Source organism: Colletes gigas, unplaced genomic scaffold, assembly GCF_013123115.1.
Source record: "Colletes gigas isolate AHSC1104 unplaced genomic scaffold, ASM1312311v1 Colletes_gigas_Sc00007, whole genome shotgun sequence".
Taxonomy (NCBI): domain Eukaryota; kingdom Metazoa; phylum Arthropoda; class Insecta; order Hymenoptera; family Colletidae; genus Colletes; species Colletes gigas.
The window spans coordinates 2,829,416-2,846,469 of NW_025106636.1; the positions used below are offsets into that span (position 1 = coordinate 2,829,416).

General features: G+C 41.2%; 5 protein-coding genes across 5 annotated transcripts in view; 3 read left to right on the forward strand and 2 right to left on the reverse strand.

Annotated features, from left to right (window-relative positions):
* The first annotated feature begins 243 nt into the window (after positions 1-243).
* LOC122396434 (esterase E4-like) lies at positions 244-2,898 on the forward strand. Its single transcript, XM_043394821.1, has 8 exons — positions 244-571; positions 994-1,119; positions 1,183-1,342; positions 1,401-1,789; positions 1,852-2,023; positions 2,088-2,278; positions 2,352-2,496; positions 2,573-2,898. The coding sequence occupies exons 1-8, from the start codon at positions 374-376 to the stop codon at positions 2,890-2,892; spliced, it is 1,701 nt and encodes a 566-aa protein (XP_043250756.1). The 5' UTR covers positions 244-373; the 3' UTR covers positions 2,893-2,898.
* Positions 2,899-3,123: 225 nt separating this feature from the next.
* On the reverse strand, positions 3,124-6,289 carry LOC122396436 (retinol dehydrogenase 14). Its single transcript, XM_043394824.1, has 5 exons — positions 6,168-6,289; positions 4,867-5,137; positions 4,005-4,244; positions 3,363-3,745; positions 3,124-3,259 (listed from the first exon to the last, which is right to left on the reverse strand). Exons 2-5 carry the CDS (start codon positions 5,132-5,134, stop codon positions 3,155-3,157), a joined length of 996 nt encoding a protein of 331 aa, XP_043250759.1. The 5' UTR covers positions 5,135-5,137; positions 6,168-6,289; the 3' UTR covers positions 3,124-3,154.
* Positions 6,290-6,854: 565 nt separating this feature from the next.
* On the reverse strand, positions 6,855-8,031 carry LOC122396556. Its single transcript, XM_043395081.1, has 4 exons — positions 7,914-8,031; positions 7,556-7,801; positions 7,284-7,463; positions 6,855-7,186 (listed from the first exon to the last, which is right to left on the reverse strand). Exons 1-4 carry the CDS (start codon positions 8,029-8,031, stop codon positions 6,855-6,857), a joined length of 876 nt encoding a protein of 291 aa, XP_043251016.1.
* Positions 8,032-9,125: 1,094 nt separating this feature from the next.
* On the forward strand, positions 9,126-10,401 carry LOC122396245 (proteasome subunit alpha type-2). Its single transcript, XM_043394464.1, has 3 exons — positions 9,126-9,213; positions 9,546-9,878; positions 9,954-10,401. The coding sequence occupies exons 1-3, from the start codon at positions 9,173-9,175 to the stop codon at positions 10,282-10,284; spliced, it is 705 nt and encodes a 234-aa protein (XP_043250399.1). The 5' UTR covers positions 9,126-9,172; the 3' UTR covers positions 10,285-10,401.
* A 5,290-nt stretch (positions 10,402-15,691) lies between these two features.
* LOC122396406 (microtubule-associated protein futsch) overlaps positions 15,692-17,054 on the forward strand; it is a 36,285-nt gene continuing 34,922 nt past the window's right edge. The window contains exons 1-2 of the mRNA XM_043394764.1: positions 15,692-15,829; positions 16,033-16,244. The gene's annotated coding sequence lies outside the window, so the exon portion shown is untranslated. The remainder of the gene's footprint in view (positions 15,830-16,032; positions 16,245-17,054) is intronic.

Here is a 17,054-nt window from a genome sequence, read left to right on the forward strand (position 1 = left end):
ACTTAATTTCTGGTACGCGGGTTCTTGACATCCGCGACTTCGCTACACTTTTAATCGTCCGTATCGATAAATGTGCAATTAAGTGCAATTACTACTTAACATTCGTGCATGCTCGTCTTGATTTTATTTTCTTGATAAGGCTTTAAATGTGCGGTGACCTCGCGTAAACGTTTCTAAGTACTATTGTTTCCAGACGGTTGCCGGATTTCCCCACTCGTTTTCCTCGTTGCTCCTCCATAAATTGTTCGGTTTTGCCCTTGAGTATGTCAGTGCTGTTACAAGCACCGAGCGTACCGGTTAACTGGATCAAGTCAACGCGTCTTGAAAGACAGTCTCAGATTTCTTTCCAGAAGCGACGAAGAAACTCTGGAAAATGAAGATCGTTTTATTAGTATTGGCCTGCGTCGCCGGCACCATTGCCACCGAAAATTCCGTCGAAAAACAGCTACTGGTGGCTGCCCCAACCGGTAAAATTCGCGGTTCGGTCATGACTTCGCGACTCGGAAGGACCATTTACTCGTTTCGCGGCGTGAGATACGCCGAGGCTCCCACGGGACATCGACGTTTCCAGGTACGAATTTTGACAGTGATATTTCGAGTAAATGTCGAATGTTTAGAGGAATTGCCAAGTTGTGGGTGGAAAGAATAACGCGTAATTCGCTATTACTCGAGATGTACCTTAACTAGGCTTTCCGTTTCAGCGATAAGCGAGTTAGTCATGCTGAAGGCGGATCGCGACACTATGTACCTATGAATAATCGTTCGACGTACAGATTATCTTTTTCTCAGTTTGCAAAATCCGTAATTAATTGTTGTTCACAGACTCGTAAATAAATTTTTCGTTACGTTGGACGATACATATAAAGCATACATATACATATAAAAATATAAAAATATAAAATACATAAATAAATAAAAATATAAGACACATACATATAAAAATTGTTCCCATCGCGTCTATTACTTATTCTCGTTATTTGTCCAATTGTACAGCCACCGGTTCCAGCAGCAGACTGGCAGAGCGTTTTTGATGCCAGCGAGGAAGGGCCCAGTTGTCCTCAGTCGAAAGGTCAATTGCAATCCGAAGATTGTCTGCGTTTAAACGTGTACACTACGAAAGTGAGTATATGTTAAAGGTACGATAAAGGTTCGATAGTAGAGTGACTTAATTTTGAATTACAGTTGCCCTGCAAAAACGAAAATGTATCGAGACCAGTGATGGTGTTCATACATCCGGGCGGTTTTTATGGCTTTTCGGGGCAGAGTCTGCTGTTCGGGCCGCAGTATCTTCTGGACAAAGATATCGTTTTGGTCACAATCAATTACCGTCTCGGAGCGTTAGGTAACGAAACGAGCAGATTTCTCAAATTCGAACGATAGATCAGACAGATTGTTTGCAGGTTTCTTGAGCACCGGTGAGAATTTGGCGCCAGGTAACATGGGTCTGAAAGATCAGGTGGTGGCCCTTCGTTGGGTGAAAAGAAACATCGCCGCGTTCGGTGGCGATCCGAATGCTGTTACTTTGTGCGGCGATAGTGCCGGTAGTCTCAGTATTATGCTGCATATGGTGTCCCCTATGTCCGGAGATCTGTTTCACAGAGCTATCTCGATGAGCGCCTCGGCCATGGCCCCGGATGTCTACTCCGGAATTGCAACCAACGGGCAGAAACAGCTCTCTACGAAACTGGCCAGGTTGTTGGATTGTCCCACCGACTCAACCGGCTCGATGTTGCTCTGTTTGTGCACGAAACCCGTTGAGAACTTTACCGACACGTTGGAGTCGTTGTTTGTGAGTTTGAAAATCAATTCGTAAATGTATGTAATAAAACATCAATGTTTTTATCGTCGCAGGATTGGCGTGGAAATCCAATTTTACTCTGGAAACCAACGATCGAGCCCCAAGTCCGCGGCGTCGAGAGATTCTTGACCGCTCAACCGTACGACTTGATCAAACAAGGAAAATTCAAACAGGTTCCTTACATTCTCGGTGTCACGGAGAACGAATTTGGCGGAGTAGCTTCTCGTAAGTGTATGACCCACGACATTGATCTTCCTATATGTAAATCGCGTATTCCTTTGCGTTGCAGTTTATGAAAAAGACGCGTTAAACAACGGTACACTGTACGAGGAACTTGACGAGAACTGGAACCGCCTTTCCCCGATTATATTCTATTACGAACGCGACACACCGCGATCGAACCACATCAGCAACGAATTACGGCGATTCTACTTCGATGATCAGCCAATCGGTTCGGAAACTATTCAAGGACTTTCCGACGTATGTGAAAACCAACTTTTAAAACTGGTCATTTTTACGTCGATCACATTGAAAAATCGTAAACGTTTTGCAGGTGTATGCCGACGGAATAATTATATTTAGCATGTATCGTGCGGCTAAGATATTTGCTTCGAAGTCCAACCAGCCGGTATACTTTTACAAATTTAATTACAAGTCGCGCTACAGTTTTCGGATGTGGAACGACACCACGCCGTTCGGTAATACTGTTTCATATTTTATTTTAAATCGTTTCATGGTTCGGTTTTCACGAAAACTTGTCTCACGCTGTTACAGATGTAGATCATCAGGACGACCTGCAGTACCTTTTCTATATGAAGCAACTCTTCCCGTACTTTGAACCTGACGCGCCTGAAATCCCAATGGTGGAAGTCTCCACCTCGATGTGGGCTAATTTTGTAGAAACCGGTGAACCAATTCCTAGGAACGACGATAGATTCAAGGGTGTAACTTGGAGTACATTCGTACCCGCGAGAACTAATTTCTTGGAGATCAGTCCTCGTCCAACCATGAAAAATGTCTTTTTCCCCGATAGAATGCGATTATGGGAAAGACTGTTCCCTTTACCGTCGGACACGAAAAACGTGAAACACTGAACGCAAAATATGTTTCAAAACACACAACGATTTTTATGATTATCGGTTTCTAATGCAGTTCGAACTCTCTCATCAATGTACCAGAGGATAAAGAAATATAGGTGATCGGTAGAGATCGTGTACGAAAAATGTTAAAAAAAGAACGTTTATTATGATAATTTCATTTAACGAAAATAGTTAAAATCAAGATGTACATTTATAGAGGGCGATAGCCTTGTTAAATATTTTTAATACGCGAGTAAAAAAAAGATAGAAGAAAATTCTAAATTTTTGGATCCGTTGGTTGCAGTTTCACCATCGTTTCGCTAAGCTCCCAGAACTTTTTGCCTTTTGACGGGTCCTTCACGTGGCGAAAGAGTTCCTGTTCCTGAAAAAATCAAACGATTCTGTCACGACGTTAAATTAACAGAATAAGAAATAAGCTAGATCTAAATCGCGATAACGTTAAACGAGAGTAACGATCGTCTTACGTGACAATCCGAGAAGTATTTGCCAGAAGTTCCATCGAGCTCGTCGGAAACGGCAACGTGTATGGTTGTTTGGGCGCCTTGCACAGGCGTTTTACAGAACGTGTTCAGTATGAAATTCAACACCCACGAGACTGGCGGAGGAACGTTCTTCCAGATCCCGGTGCTCATTAGTCCGGGATGCAAACAATTGGCGGCCACGCCGGAACCTTCGAGACGTCGCGCCAACTCCAACGCGAATACGATATTCGCGTATTTAGAAACGTAATACAAATACCCAGGCATGGTTGTCGTTGGATTTACATCGTTCAAGTTCAATCTCGCTAGAACGTACAATCCTGAAGCGACGACAACTATGCGACTTGGCTTCGACCGCTTCAACAGATCTGTGAGCAAGAAGGAACATGATACGTGCTCTTAAATCTTTTCACATTACTTATTTCGACGTCTATAAACTCGGTGAAATGTTGACAATGAGATCTACGAATATGCAAATCTATGCACGAGATAATGGGTTTTCAGATAATAAGATAAGGACAAATCGTTGCCATTAAACAAACGGGCCGATGTTTAGCGAGTTTACATATAAAACAAGTTCAAGGAACTGGTACGATCATTATCCATTACATGGATGAGTTATCTCACCGATTAAGAGGTGCGTAAGCAAAAATGGACCATAGTGATTCGTTGCCATAGTCATCTCCAAACCGTCCTCTGTAACTTTCTTCCTGAACACCTCTGCAGTGCCAGCATTGTGAATTAACACGTCCAACCTGTTCTCCTCGCGATTTATTTGTTGGGCGAATTCTCTCACCGAGGAAAGCGACGACAAATCGAGCTTTCGGACGACTATGTTGTTGTTGCCAGATTCTTTTATTAGTTCTTCTGCGAAGCCCCAAGTAAATATTAAATAATAAGATTTTTTTTATAAAATTCCGGTAAAATGTAACGTCGCGCGATGCAAATAACAATTTCTTTTGCAAATATTATTTGATTCTATTTCTCCAAGCATTAGCATGCAATTAGCCGAAGACCGACGCGTGATGCAATGACTATCATTATAAATATCAATGGAAGTGACTTGAGAATATTCAAATCGTTCTACAGAATTTACTAAAATTGATGTATCAAACATTCAAATCTCCAGTTTAGTAGCAATTCAATGTTTCCTCGAAACTCGGGCACTATTAATTTCTACTTTTCATATTTGGTAATTGCTTTCGCTTACACTTTGACTCTGTACTACGCGCAACCAAAGTCTGACTCATCAATTTTAACGAACCCTGTACAATGTGCAGTCGCGAGGGTTTTGCTCGCTAATGACATACATTTGCAAATATTATGATACATGTCTGTTAGTAATTAACAACTTTCTTTAACGGATGATTATAATTTATGTAACTTGGAAATCGTTGAACTACGCTCGCGATAGTTTACCAGCGATCCGTCGTTTACGGAAAATTAATTAACAACACCGATGCGACGGTTTCGAATTTAGTCGACGAACCTTTGAATTTGTTCGCGGCCTCCATATTTCGGCAGGCCATGATCAGTCTAGCACCTCTCCTCGCTATGTCTCTCGCGGTCTCCTTCCCGATACCAGAAGTGCAACCAGTGATTATCACAGTCTTCCCGTCCATTTTCTTTTTGCTCTTGCAAATCCCCAAAGTGTACTGCGCGTAAAAGTACACCGCCAGGAGTAGCAGAAGCGCAACGAGTAACGAGGCTACGGCCAAGTAACACAGCGTCGTGCAAGACACTATCTTCGGTAGCATGATCTAAACGAACGGTGCTCGATAATAATGCGTGATACTTTTGTGCACCCGTCGTGGGGAAAGTTTCTTTGGAAAGCGGCATCGAAATATACATGGAAATCGATTAGCGTGTGAAAGCAAGACGATGCGAACAGATGCAATGACCGCGACCGGGTCCACGAATTATTTCAAACTGTTCTCGGACATTTATGCGTGTTCTTAGAGCAAACGTGTACGATTCAGACGCGAAAATCATGTGGTAGCTACGGCTAATCCTTTCAACAATGCTGGAACGCTTCTCTTGGCATTGAAATCTCCCGTGCGATGGAACGTTAGTCGAAGGTCGATGACCGTGAACACGGATCGTTAGACATATCGGACACTGACGTTCTACTCGACGGAATACCTTGTCGTACGAAACAATTTTTAGCCACTCGCGACGCCTTTAAAAAAAATACGGTATTATACACGGGAATTTCTTATTCTATTACGAGGAAATTACAGTACGGGTGTCTCTTTTCGAACCATCATCTTCGTCATTACAGCTTATGCCGAGGCAGAGGAAAACCGGTTTCTTCTACAGTCTGTACCGATTAAAATTCGCCGTAAAGAATGAACCCGGATGATTGTTTACTTGTGCCACCGGTAAATGTCAGAATGCTCTAGCGTATACGTATATAATACTTTGCACCTGTTCTGTAATCTGTTATTGCGTTATTATATATGCACTTTACTTTTTATATGTATGTATAATAGGTTCTGTAACTTTTCCACCTTGAGAATTTAATTACCTTTATTTAATTACCTTTTCAATATTTCAGTTCTAGCTATTTATAGAAACTTTTTACCGTGAAATTTCGAAATTAACATATAGTTTACAGCCGTGCAGTTTACGTACGTTAGCCAGCGTAGAGAACCTTTTACAGTAATTCGAAGAATAGTCGAACGAGTACGCGAGGTAGTCGAATTTCGTAAGAGCAGCATAAATAGTATGAAGCATCGAGCACGAGTGAAAAAGTTTCCTTAACTTAACTTGACGCTGAATTATACTCACATTAATTACTACCAAATTGTCATTAAAACTGGTTGAAAGATGCTACGTAAAAGATGCGTGTATCTTTCCTGTTAGAGCGTTGTCTCTATACTGACATTGCGATACGTGACGTGACCAGACGGTAGACCGGTAACCGGAGAAAACTGTCCCTCCACTCGCGCACACTAATGCACAACCACGTGTACGCGAGTTTATGCGCTTCGGGCAGCTTCGGGGATTCGAGAAAGAAGGCGAACACGTTCAGAGTGACTTTTACAAACTTTAATGTCAAGTTCCCTGTAGCCGTGTTCTAAAAAAACATCCACGTGTCTCATACATACGTTATTTACCTCGATTATATTTACTTCTATGATACTTTTGCTTGCAACAGTTTCAAATTGTCGAAAGGCTCGATGTCCCGTAATTACAAAGATCTGAATTTCAAACAACACCATCGCCGCGCTTAAAACTAATTAAAGTTCAACCAGCTCGATACTATCAAGCCCCCGTTTCACATTAATGCGCTATTAATCGCCCAACTCTGTTTCGGAGAAATAGACTTTCTTATTTTCTCGGTGATATTCGGTTCGAAATTATCCGTAACTTTGTCGATTTTCACCTCGTGCAGGGTCCGAAATTGTTGCTAATTTTACCGAATAACCAAAAAAGACAAGAAACGTTGCGATATTTATTTAAAACGCTATACCATTATTCCTCCACTTTAAATTTATCCCGAACGTGTAGCAATTGAAATCGAGATTTGATCTGTGTATCGTTGTTCGTTTGAACTTTTCCGAGCTGCTCGGAGTCCACGGCGTTCTGTAAGATTTGCGACGCTAAATTCGATATTCGCAGGTCCTTCACTTTCATCGCGCTCTCCAGATATTCGACCTTGCGATTCAAGGTACAGATAATGTCGTCCTTTTCGCAAAGTTCTTGCTTCAATTGCGTACAGACGTAATGAGGAATGGAACCGTCTTCGACGTTTCTGTTCTCCCATGTGTTCTCCGTCCTGGACACTGTGTCGGTACTTTCTTTCCCTTTAACACACGCACCTATGTATACATATATACATATACGAATCAGATACATTTTTTTAAACTTTTACGTTATCAGAATTACCCCTTAATAACTTACGGAACTTTATGCTTGGGAAATAATTCCAAACGCATAGCCAACTTAGCAGCCATTGCACGATAAAGAACAGTCTCTCTTTGACACGTGCGTAGATCGATCTACGGGAGCATTCTGTCTCTGCGGTTAATCGGTCGGCGAAACACGAATTTTCTTCTATCGTAGCATACTTCTTGTTCTTGCCTATGCAAAGTACCATATGCTTTGGAAATATACATACGTATACAATTAATGATTTCTACCGGCGCGGCGTATCGGTATTTCGTTCGCGCTACCTTTCTCCTTATCGTTGCACAAAACTTTGTCCCTTAGCTCTAGCAATAAATGTTCAGCGACCCCGGGATGAGAATTCGCCAGCTGACTGATCGTATCTTTAGACAATTTCATATCGATTTTGCTGAACACCTTCCGATTTAAGATGCCCCAATTTTCTTTCTTCGTCGTCAAGCTGTTGGCTGGCACGTAATTGTGGAGATCAACGTAACGGGGGTAATATACCTTGAGGATCTCCGCCATCAAAACTAAAGAGCATATATACGTATATATTTCATAATTGTTTGAAAAAAGGAGGACGCGAGGTAATGCCGGGAAATTGGACAAACGATAGAAAATGAAAAATCATGGTGTCGGTACCAGCGTCCGAAAAGTCTCTTGGTAAATTTTTTTTCTGTTTCAAGGATGGAATCATGGAAATCCACGTGTACAGCTCCTCCGATCGATCATCCGGACTCTTTTCGTTCTCGTCGGCCATCTCGGGTTTCCTTGATCGATACTTGTTGTAATTAGATGCAATTTATTACACGCAACGAAGAAAGTACCTACGTGACCGTACTGGACATATTTCCCCGCGATCTAGCGTTGGATTTTGCACGAATTCACCAAGAATTTCTTCGTGCAAGGGGAACTCGATTTCAAAGGGTTCTCGTCCGAAATAGTCGGCAGATTCCGTCACGGAATTGATATTCTTTTATTTGAAGTTGGACTGTTCACCGATATCGAATCGATTTTTAATTTTATTCAAATGTCTATCGATGCCCTGTATGTACTTACTGAAATATCTATTTATTTAGGTTATGAAATGATTGATGGTGTTATTTGAACTTTACATAGCTTTGGATAACGTTTAAAAGGACATTATTCTCGAAATACTTGACAATCTCGATATTAATTTCTTTTTTCTTTGCTAATAGACTAGCTTTACTCTAAAATTCATACTCAAAAAGTGATAACACAAAGATTCAAAACAATCAACATCTCACATATTATACTTGTGCACAATACTATCTATAAACTATTAATGTGCTCAAAAATTAAACGTGGAACCATATACTGTTACTCTTATAATAATAAAACAAGGATTTTCGATCTAATATATTGATCAACAAGTTATTGAATAGGTCTCATACTTTCTTACATATCCTGACACATTTCTACAGAATATATTTGGATCTAGATAATTCAGAGTATTTAGACTGTTTAATTATTTCGCGGTAATTAAAGTTTCAAATAGGTCATTAATCGTAGCAATTAAAATAGTATTTGTTAAGCATGTATCATTATGAAGGCGGTTCCCTTCCAGAGTACGTGTGTACATAATCTAGATATGGCAAGTGTTACGAAATAGGAGTTATTAGGAACTTGATAATGTTATAACTTAAAATGAGTCATCGACCCAATGAACAAATTTTTATGAAATTTGTGTCCATTATTTGGAAAATGAATTTTAATATTTTAGATATTTTATTTACATGAGATACATCTATTGGAAATACTATATCAAAAAGTCCCTAGATTCGTAGAGGTCTCTGCTGTTTTCGTTTCTTCGCGTTGTTGAACGTTGTAACCTAAGGTTCACAATATTTAGTAACCTGTATTGTTGCAAAGTAATTGTCATGGCTTCGGAACGGTACAGTTTCTCGTTAACGACTTTCAGGTAAATACTGTCACTTATTCGCAACGATTTACAGATTTCGAAGATTAATCTTGATACGTTAACGTCCTTTTCATACAATTTCGACGATTAAAGTTTCTTGGTAGCAATATAACCTTACAAGTAGTCACTCGCATTAGTTTACAAAAGTGATCGATGAATGTACATTGAAATTCTCTCGTGCAGTATTATCGGCGAAAAATTTACCGCAACAATGAACTTTACGTGATTCTTTTTATGGAAAATATTGATATCAATGGGGTTCATAATGACTCGACAGTTATCCATGCAGCTTAACTGCCATAGTATAGAAATCAATTTACTTTGTTACGCAGTCCATCTGGAAAGTTAGTGCAAATAGAATATGCCCTGGCTGCTGTAGCTGCTGGAGCAGCTAGCGTCGGTATCAAGGCCTCCAATGGAATTGTCCTTGCCACAGAGAATAAGCACAAATCCATATTATACGATGAACATAGTGTAAACAAAGTGGAAATGATTACGAAGCATATTGGCATGACCTATAGTGGGATGGGACCAGACTATAGGCTGCTGGTAAAGCAAGCTCGTAAAATGGCACAGCAATACCTGCTCGTGTATCAGGAACCAATACCGACTGCTCAGCTGGTGCAACGAGTAGCCATGCTTATGCAGGAATATACGCAATCTGGGTAAATATTTCGGAAATTATTTTTTATTTGCCCATTGTATATTGTGGCTAACGTGCTATAAATTAAAAAATGCAGCGGAGTTAGGCCTTTTGGAGTATCCCTGCTAATTTGCGGATGGGATAACAACAAGCCTTATCTGTTCCAATGCGATCCTTCTGGAGCGTATTTCGCGTGGAAGGCGACTGCTATGGGTAAGAATTTTATAAACGGTAAAACGTTTCTGGAGAAAAGGTACAGCGAGGATTTGGAGCTGGACGATGCCGTTCACACTGCCATTTTAACGCTAAAGGAAGGTTTCGAGGGTCAGATGACCGCTGATAATATAGAAGTTGGTATTTGTGACGCGAGTGGTTTCAGAAGATTGGATCCCTCCAGTGTCAAGGACTATCTTGCCAATATTCCTTAATTTTATACTACTTTTATATCGCATTATTGCAGCAATCGTTGCACACTTGAAAACTATAAAACTAGATTCTTATAATAAAACCTTTTGTTGGAAATAAAATTACCACTTGTTTATTTACTACTGTTTACGTAGTTAGTGTTCATTTTTACCGGTAACGACGATTAGCCTTATTCCTCGTTCGGTCGATAATTTTCATTGGATGTTGCGTCTATGTTATACTTTTTCTATGATCTAACCTAGACGCAAGCAACCTATGTTGGACAAACGTACCGCGAAGGAGGAGTGTCTCATCAACATTCCCCTTTACGATCGAATTAATCCATTTACGGAGATGTAACAATAGGATGCATAAATGTCGGACACGAGTATCTATATTACAAAAGCATTTCATGCAATCGCCAATAGAGGGTTCGTCTATCGTCTTTTAACAAGTTTTTAACCTATTATTTATTCTGTCACGGAATGTGCTCGCTTTGAGAGAGGATCTCTTAGGGTACGTAGCTATGCCGAGAAGTTTCCAATTTCGAAAGTTTAGGACGAAATATGTACTCTTTTCCTATCCTTTCTACTCATCAATTGTTCCGTTTCACAATCGCCAAATTATGAAGTAGAAACAAATTCGAATGTTATGTACAATATTTTTGAAAATTGTGATAGAAAATTGGTATGAAAGAGGCCCCCAGTGAGTTTATTTTTTCAGTGAATTACTGCGTATAGTAAAATAATAGCTCGATAAATTTTTTTTAACAAGAAAACGACCGTGTACGTCGTTGATAGATCGTTAGAGGATGATACTATTTATTGTTCCGTTCCATTTCAGAAAATAAAGCACTGATTTCACTTTGCGTCGAGTTGGTATTATAAGCATAACAGCGAACAAATGAAACACAATAGAAGAGGTGATCAAAGGTAGTGGTAAAGTGTAGGAGTAACCGGCATAGTATATTCGTTTGCAGTGGCGGCAGCTCTCTGCGGATATGTGGATTTCCTATGGTCCGGTATACAGTCGATGTATATTGTAAGTGGCTGCGGTATTCGGCTAGTCAGATCGATGAGACGCCGTCGTCGTGGCGCCTCGTAAACGCCCAGCCTCTGCCCCCTTCGATAAAATCGTATTTTCGGGTACGGTCGATTTTTTCCGATACTTGTATGCATTACCACTAAATGTTACTAACCGAGAATAACCATTAATCAGAGAGGGACATTTTGTCGACGATTAATTACTTAATCCTTTATTGGCACGATTACTCGGGAGCATACAATTATTTCGTCACGGAACAATGTAATTGTAGTATGTAGGATTGTACGTAATCAGATGGGTCTAAGTAAAATGCAAAAGTAGGTAGCTCGAGAATAATCCATTTAACGTTCATTATGCAGGCGTTGCAAGAGGTACAGGTAATCGTGCTTTATCGTGGAGGAAGAATTTGAAATCTTCGGAAGGAGGCCACGAGAGTCGGAGCCACTGAAAGTATCGCGTCACTGAATACAAAGAGTAAGATGCAAAGTGTAAAAGCAATTCGAACGATGAAATAACGAATCGTCGATGAAAATACTTGTACGGTTATCGAGTGTGTACGTATGTAAGCCTAGGCGTACGTAAATGTATTTCCTGACGGGGGAAAGCTTCGTGTCTCGCTATGCTTCGCCAGGCTTTTAGTCACGGACTCTTTAATTAGTATTTTAATTGCACCAGGACTTGAAACGCTTATTTAAAATTCATATTGGATGCCAGGCTATCGATCGTCGATTAAATCATCGATTCTGTATGAAAATTAGGCGAGGCAATAAAGCCTCTTATCACTGTAATATTTCGTATAGATAAATCTGTAAGGGTAAATATTTTCCGCGACATCGTTTCATCTTCAAATTTCGATAGTTTTTTTTTTTTTATGTTATTTAACGATATCGAAGCCAGAAATGTATTTTGAATATATTTATTTGTTCGTTTGAATGTTTTCTGTTGCATACATTTTCTTCAATTTTGAGAATAACTGGTGGTACTTAATATTGGGCTGGGTTTTCTCTTGAAACCACACGAGCGAGTCCATTAAAAAACTAATTATGACCGTAATTAGTTGCGTTGGCATAAGGTGCTTTACAGAGTTCTTATTAGATACAGAAAAGAAACCGTGATTTGGGAGGGGGTGTATATGTCATCGTGATTAACACATAAGCGAAAGTGTCATTGTTCGTTACAACATGTATTCGTAATATATATATGTAGTCTCGTTCGGTTTCGCCTTATTACAAGACCGAGTGGTATTTTGACTCGTTTCAGCCCCCCCTCCCCCCAATAGTTTTCTCAGAGTGATCAACGCCGTATTTCCACCGAGTAAGAATAATTTTCAGAGTTCTAATCCCCCGAATGTATCTGCAATGCAGACATTTGTCGAATCAGTTAGGTAATCCTTTTTAACGTTATGCATTTATTGTTCCGAGATGTTGGTGAGTCTCGTATCGTTTATCACGATTATTTGTTAGAGTTGCGATCGTGTATGTATGTATTCGTACCTTTTTAGGAGTAAATATCTGTCGAGCGTTATACTATCGGACGATCGAAGAGTACAGGAGTTACGTGCGTACCGAGAAACATTCGTACGTTGTCCCGATGATCTTCCGTGCACGCATTTGTTCGACGATGCTGTACGCAGGTGTGTAGAAGAAGGTGTATGACACAGGACGCATCGTCGTTACGGTGGAAGATAGTATCCCCGACTCGAAGAGATACTATATTTTGGTTTCTGATGTTCGTAACACGGTTAGTAAGGGATGCCGGTCAATACTAGCGCCGCGCACTATGGCCAGTGCCGTGAAAATTCCTGGTTCGTACCCTGATTACGCTTTAAACCTATATTCGTAGGAAAATATCCACGAAAAGGAACCATACGCAACCAAGTAAACGCGAAAAGTAAAATTGAAAGCCGCTCTTTCGAGATATTAAATTAAATATCTTTAATCTTTGTCACGCGGCTTTGTTAATTTTTTCTTCTTTTTTTTTCTTGAACAAATGCGTTAGAAGACACTTGCATTTAAATGTTTAATATCCGTTAGGTATGTGTCTATATTGTTGGAAACGAGTAAGAATATAAATGTGATGCGGGCAGGGTACCGGAGGTCGGATATACGCGGTTGAAATTCTGAGATGCATTGCGGCAATCGAAGGTACCAACGAATCGATGAATCGACCGGTTGATCTACAAACATGTTAATTACAACGCGATTTCTATCAGCTATATCTTCCGTTCGACGAAAATCAATCGATCGATACGTACGGGTGATGGAGATAAATACAGTACGTACAAATTGAATTGGTTCCGAAAGCTTTTACCGAGTTTTAATTGCTTTTTAACTATTGTGGGCATAGACAAAATGCTCTTAGATGGCTTATCCGGTACACAAACGTAACCGATTAAACGCGACGCAACTTGGATTGCATACGATCGCAATACGTGTACGATAATCGTCAAATTTTTTCAAATTATTCGTTGATGGTAGCTGTATGTTCAGGGTCTTTAAAAGTAGGGTAATTACATTTTTTTCTCCGCGAACGGTGATTGTATGAACTTTTAGAGTATATATTTATCTTAGTAAATCACGATGTATACGTTATTCGCTTTCGGAACATCTATTGACTTCAATATGTTATTTTCAATTGAGAAATAACCGTTTATCTCGTCGTTTAATATCGATATTAATAGAATAATAGTTGCCAATTGAAACATTTAAATATCTTACGATTATATTTTTTATCATTTTAAATCGATAAGTATGAGGTCGTGTAGAAATGCGTGAAGGACTGCAGACTGTAGATTTCTGCCGAATCCTGCTACCACCGAAGTTTATTGATCCCGTGCCAAACTAACGACGTGATCATTTGTTTCAGTTGGCGTTTCTGCCCCTTTGCTTTTATCATAATAGCACAAATTTTGCAACAAATAAATATTAAACGATGACAAAACATTTTACCCTTTAAAATATTTGTCTCCGAATTCGTCGAGGTATTCCGATTGATAAATGTGGTACGAATTGCGTCGAGTATAGCGAATTAAATTACGATCAAGTATACATGCATGTTATATTATTGAATGTGGCGTCGGATATCCATTCGCGTTTTATATAAAAATGTAGTAAAACGTCTGCTTCGGACAGTTTCCGTTTAAGAAGACGCCCGAAAGAATGGAGATAAGTATTGTTAGAGACACGGATTCTCCCTGCATTGCGACAAATGAACATGACAAGCATGGAACGTGTTTTGATGCGTTTGTTTATTTTATATTGCATATTTTCATTATATCTATGTGTAATTCCGTAAGAATGGCGGATCTGATTTTCTAGGACAACGCGGTAATTATACCAATGGAAAGCAAAGAGCATTGTATAGTGTTTTGCATAAAATGAAGCGGACACAGGGTGTTTCGTTTAACGCGAATATCCAGAAGAATATCTTGTGTGATAGGTATACAAAAGTGTGAATTTTCTTATTCAAGATGAAACAATGTTTACTCATGAAAATATTATTATTTTAGGCATTGACATACGTTGGCGGTCTTGGTTCTGACTACATCGGTATTTGAAACTGAAAACTTGTCGAAATCCAAATTTTTTTGGATTTTGGTTCTGTAATTAGAATGATAGAATGCTAAGATAAATTTGTTCAATTTCAAGGTACCGTTGAATCTATAAACTAGCTTCCTTGGTAATACATATAGAATAGTAACTAAGAGATTTGGTGCGATCCGACATTGATTTTCTAAAGAGAAGATTTCGATATTTTTCGTCGCAAAGGTGGCGTAACCCCGTTAAGTTCTCACGGTGTGCCGGCCGGCGCGGCGCAATGGCAGACGAACGTATCGCGTGCTCCTTAGCTGGTCATTATTTCACCTCGTAACATTTTCCCCCAAATAACCGCGCCCGTACTGCGGAGTACGGCCTCAAAGTCTGGATCCTCTCTCGTTCTTCCCCATTTCCGGTGCAAGTCCTTTCCCTCGATACTGGCGGCTTCTGACGGCATGGCATGGCGCGGCGCGGCGCGTCTCGGCGCGTCGCGACGCGCCGGCCGGCTTGCCGGTCCGTGTCACAGCCAGTCACGCAGGCAGCTGCACGAGCACGTTGCTTGTACCCCCCGGTTCGTCGATGTATGTATATACGTTTGAGGAACATGTGTACATACATAGATAGGTTGTTCGTCGTACACAGTGAAACGTGTCTACTACATTGCGACGTTTCTGATGATGCGACGGTGTGTATGCGTAGCGTAGCCGGCGAGACTGCATAGACAGTCTGGACTGCGCGGAATCAAGGAATCGGGGCGATTGCGCACCGGTGGTGGGGGATACTGGAACGATTGCAAGGAAGGGGATGGCTCTGCGTGGCAGCGACGCAGGATATCACCAAGTTCGTCAGAGAGCCGGCAGCTTGCAACGCGAGTGTTGCTGCCGAGTAGATTCGAGTTCTGTCGTCGACCGAGGCGTAGAGAGAACAGACATTTCGTGAACCGTAGCAGGCAGAACGAGTCTGCCGCGGGACCATCGTTATTCTACTTGTACGTTGAACAGGCACGTTTTGTCCTATTGGTTTCGTATTTCGCATAATAGTGTCGGCCGCGCCGTACGACGATTCTCTCTCATACCCTTCAACGTCATCATCGTATTCGCGAATACACCGGTCTCCTGTCACTATCCCTTTGCCCCTCTCCTCTGCCCTTCCACTGACGGTCTGTCTTTCTCCTCTTTGCACGGGCCACAGTACACGAAGGAAACCGGAGGTGGGTCGGGTGGAGCGACTCCAAGCTTAGACGAGGAGCCAGACCGTTGGGAGACAGACTGTCTTCGATTCGCATTACGGCTTTCTTCGACAGACACTTTGCCCTCGCTGCAGCGTTGCACTTTCCGCGGAAGGAGAAGCCTTCCCGGATACCTGTCGAGAGTTAGAACAGGGCAACCGTGCCACGTAACAAGGTAAGCCCACGATATATTTATATTTTAATCTCGATGCTAATTAAACGATCTACCACGATAAGCGCGATCGAAAGTTTCGGTTAACATTTTCGAAGAATCTCTCTCGAGCTACGTATAGATTTTATCGGCCGGTCGGGTGGACTGCGGAAGGGGTTGTTACTAAGGGGTAGACTGCAATGCCGGTACACGGTGGGGTGACCGCTTGACACTTTTACTCCAATTTCGAATATCGAGCCTCGAGCCTCGATTCTCCGATAACGTCTCGCCTCTCGTCCATCCCTTCGGCACGATCGTCGTTCGATCGCGATTTATCGAGTACCTTGATTAAGTTTCAGTCGGATCGAAACCAGCTGCGATCAATCGACCAAACATTTCAACATTTCACGAATAGGAAGTTCCTTAAAAATTGAATTTCCATCGAAATCGCTAGACCAGAGTAAGTTTTTCGTGTCCTGTTTTCTAGTCGGCTGGCCAGAATTTGGATCAATGATCTAAGGCCGTGCGGAGAGGCTCGGGTCCTGCGCATTGGACGATAGGACATAGCCCTACCGCTTTTCAGGGAAAGGGTCGTGCAAATCCTGCGCAATACCCAGCGCCAACATTTGACGCATGAAATCGCGACTAGACATCGCGGTGACTTGTTCGTAGAATTTCCTCGAAATTTTCTTGCCTCGGTAAGATTCTACCATGGACAGTTCCTTCTGGTCGACGCGACACTTGGGGATCACGTTAGCCAAAACTCGACCATTCTTTCCACGGTGCCAGACATTATTAGTGTCTCTTGAAACCTTTCCGAAATAGTGCAGCTTT

Excerpts from the sequence above, each read along its gene's own strand:
- LOC122396434 (XM_043394821.1), top strand. The coding sequence starts at position 374 with ATGAAGATCGTTTTATTAGTATTGGCCTGCGTCGCCGGCACCATTGCC. Across the intron at positions 572-993 it reads CGGGACATCGACGTTTCCAG|CCACCGGTTCCAGCAGCAGA; the intron begins GTACGAATTTTG and ends CCAATTGTACAG. Across the intron at positions 1,343-1,400 it reads TTACCGTCTCGGAGCGTTAG|GTTTCTTGAGCACCGGTGAG; the intron begins GTAACGAAACGA and ends GATTGTTTGCAG.
- LOC122396245 (XM_043394464.1), top strand. The coding sequence starts at position 9,173 with ATGGCTTCGGAACGGTACAGTTTCTCGTTAACGACTTTCAG. Across the intron at positions 9,214-9,545 it reads TTCTCGTTAACGACTTTCAG|TCCATCTGGAAAGTTAGTGC; the intron begins GTAAATACTGTC and ends TTTGTTACGCAG. Across the intron at positions 9,879-9,953 it reads CAGGAATATACGCAATCTGG|CGGAGTTAGGCCTTTTGGAG; the intron begins GTAAATATTTCG and ends TAAAAAATGCAG.
- LOC122396556 (XM_043395081.1), bottom strand. The coding sequence starts at position 8,031 with ATGGCCGACGAGAACGAAAAGAGTCCGGATGATCGATCGGAGGAGCTG. Across the intron at positions 7,802-7,913 it reads AAGAGACTTTTCGGACGCTG|TTTTGATGGCGGAGATCCTC; the intron begins GTACCGACACCA and ends TATGCTCTTTAG. Across the intron at positions 7,464-7,555 it reads GTGCAACGATAAGGAGAAAG|GCAAGAACAAGAAGTATGCT; the intron begins GTAGCGCGAACG and ends TACTTTGCATAG.
- LOC122396436 (XM_043394824.1), bottom strand. The coding sequence starts at position 5,134 with ATGCTACCGAAGATAGTGTCTTGCACGACGCTGTGTTACTTGGCCGTA. Across the intron at positions 4,245-4,866 it reads GGCCGCGAACAAATTCAAAG|AAGAACTAATAAAAGAATCT; the intron begins GTTCGTCGACTA and ends GGGGCTTCGCAG. Across the intron at positions 3,746-4,004 it reads GCTTACGCACCTCTTAATCG|ATCTGTTGAAGCGGTCGAAG; the intron begins GTGAGATAACTC and ends TCTTGCTCACAG.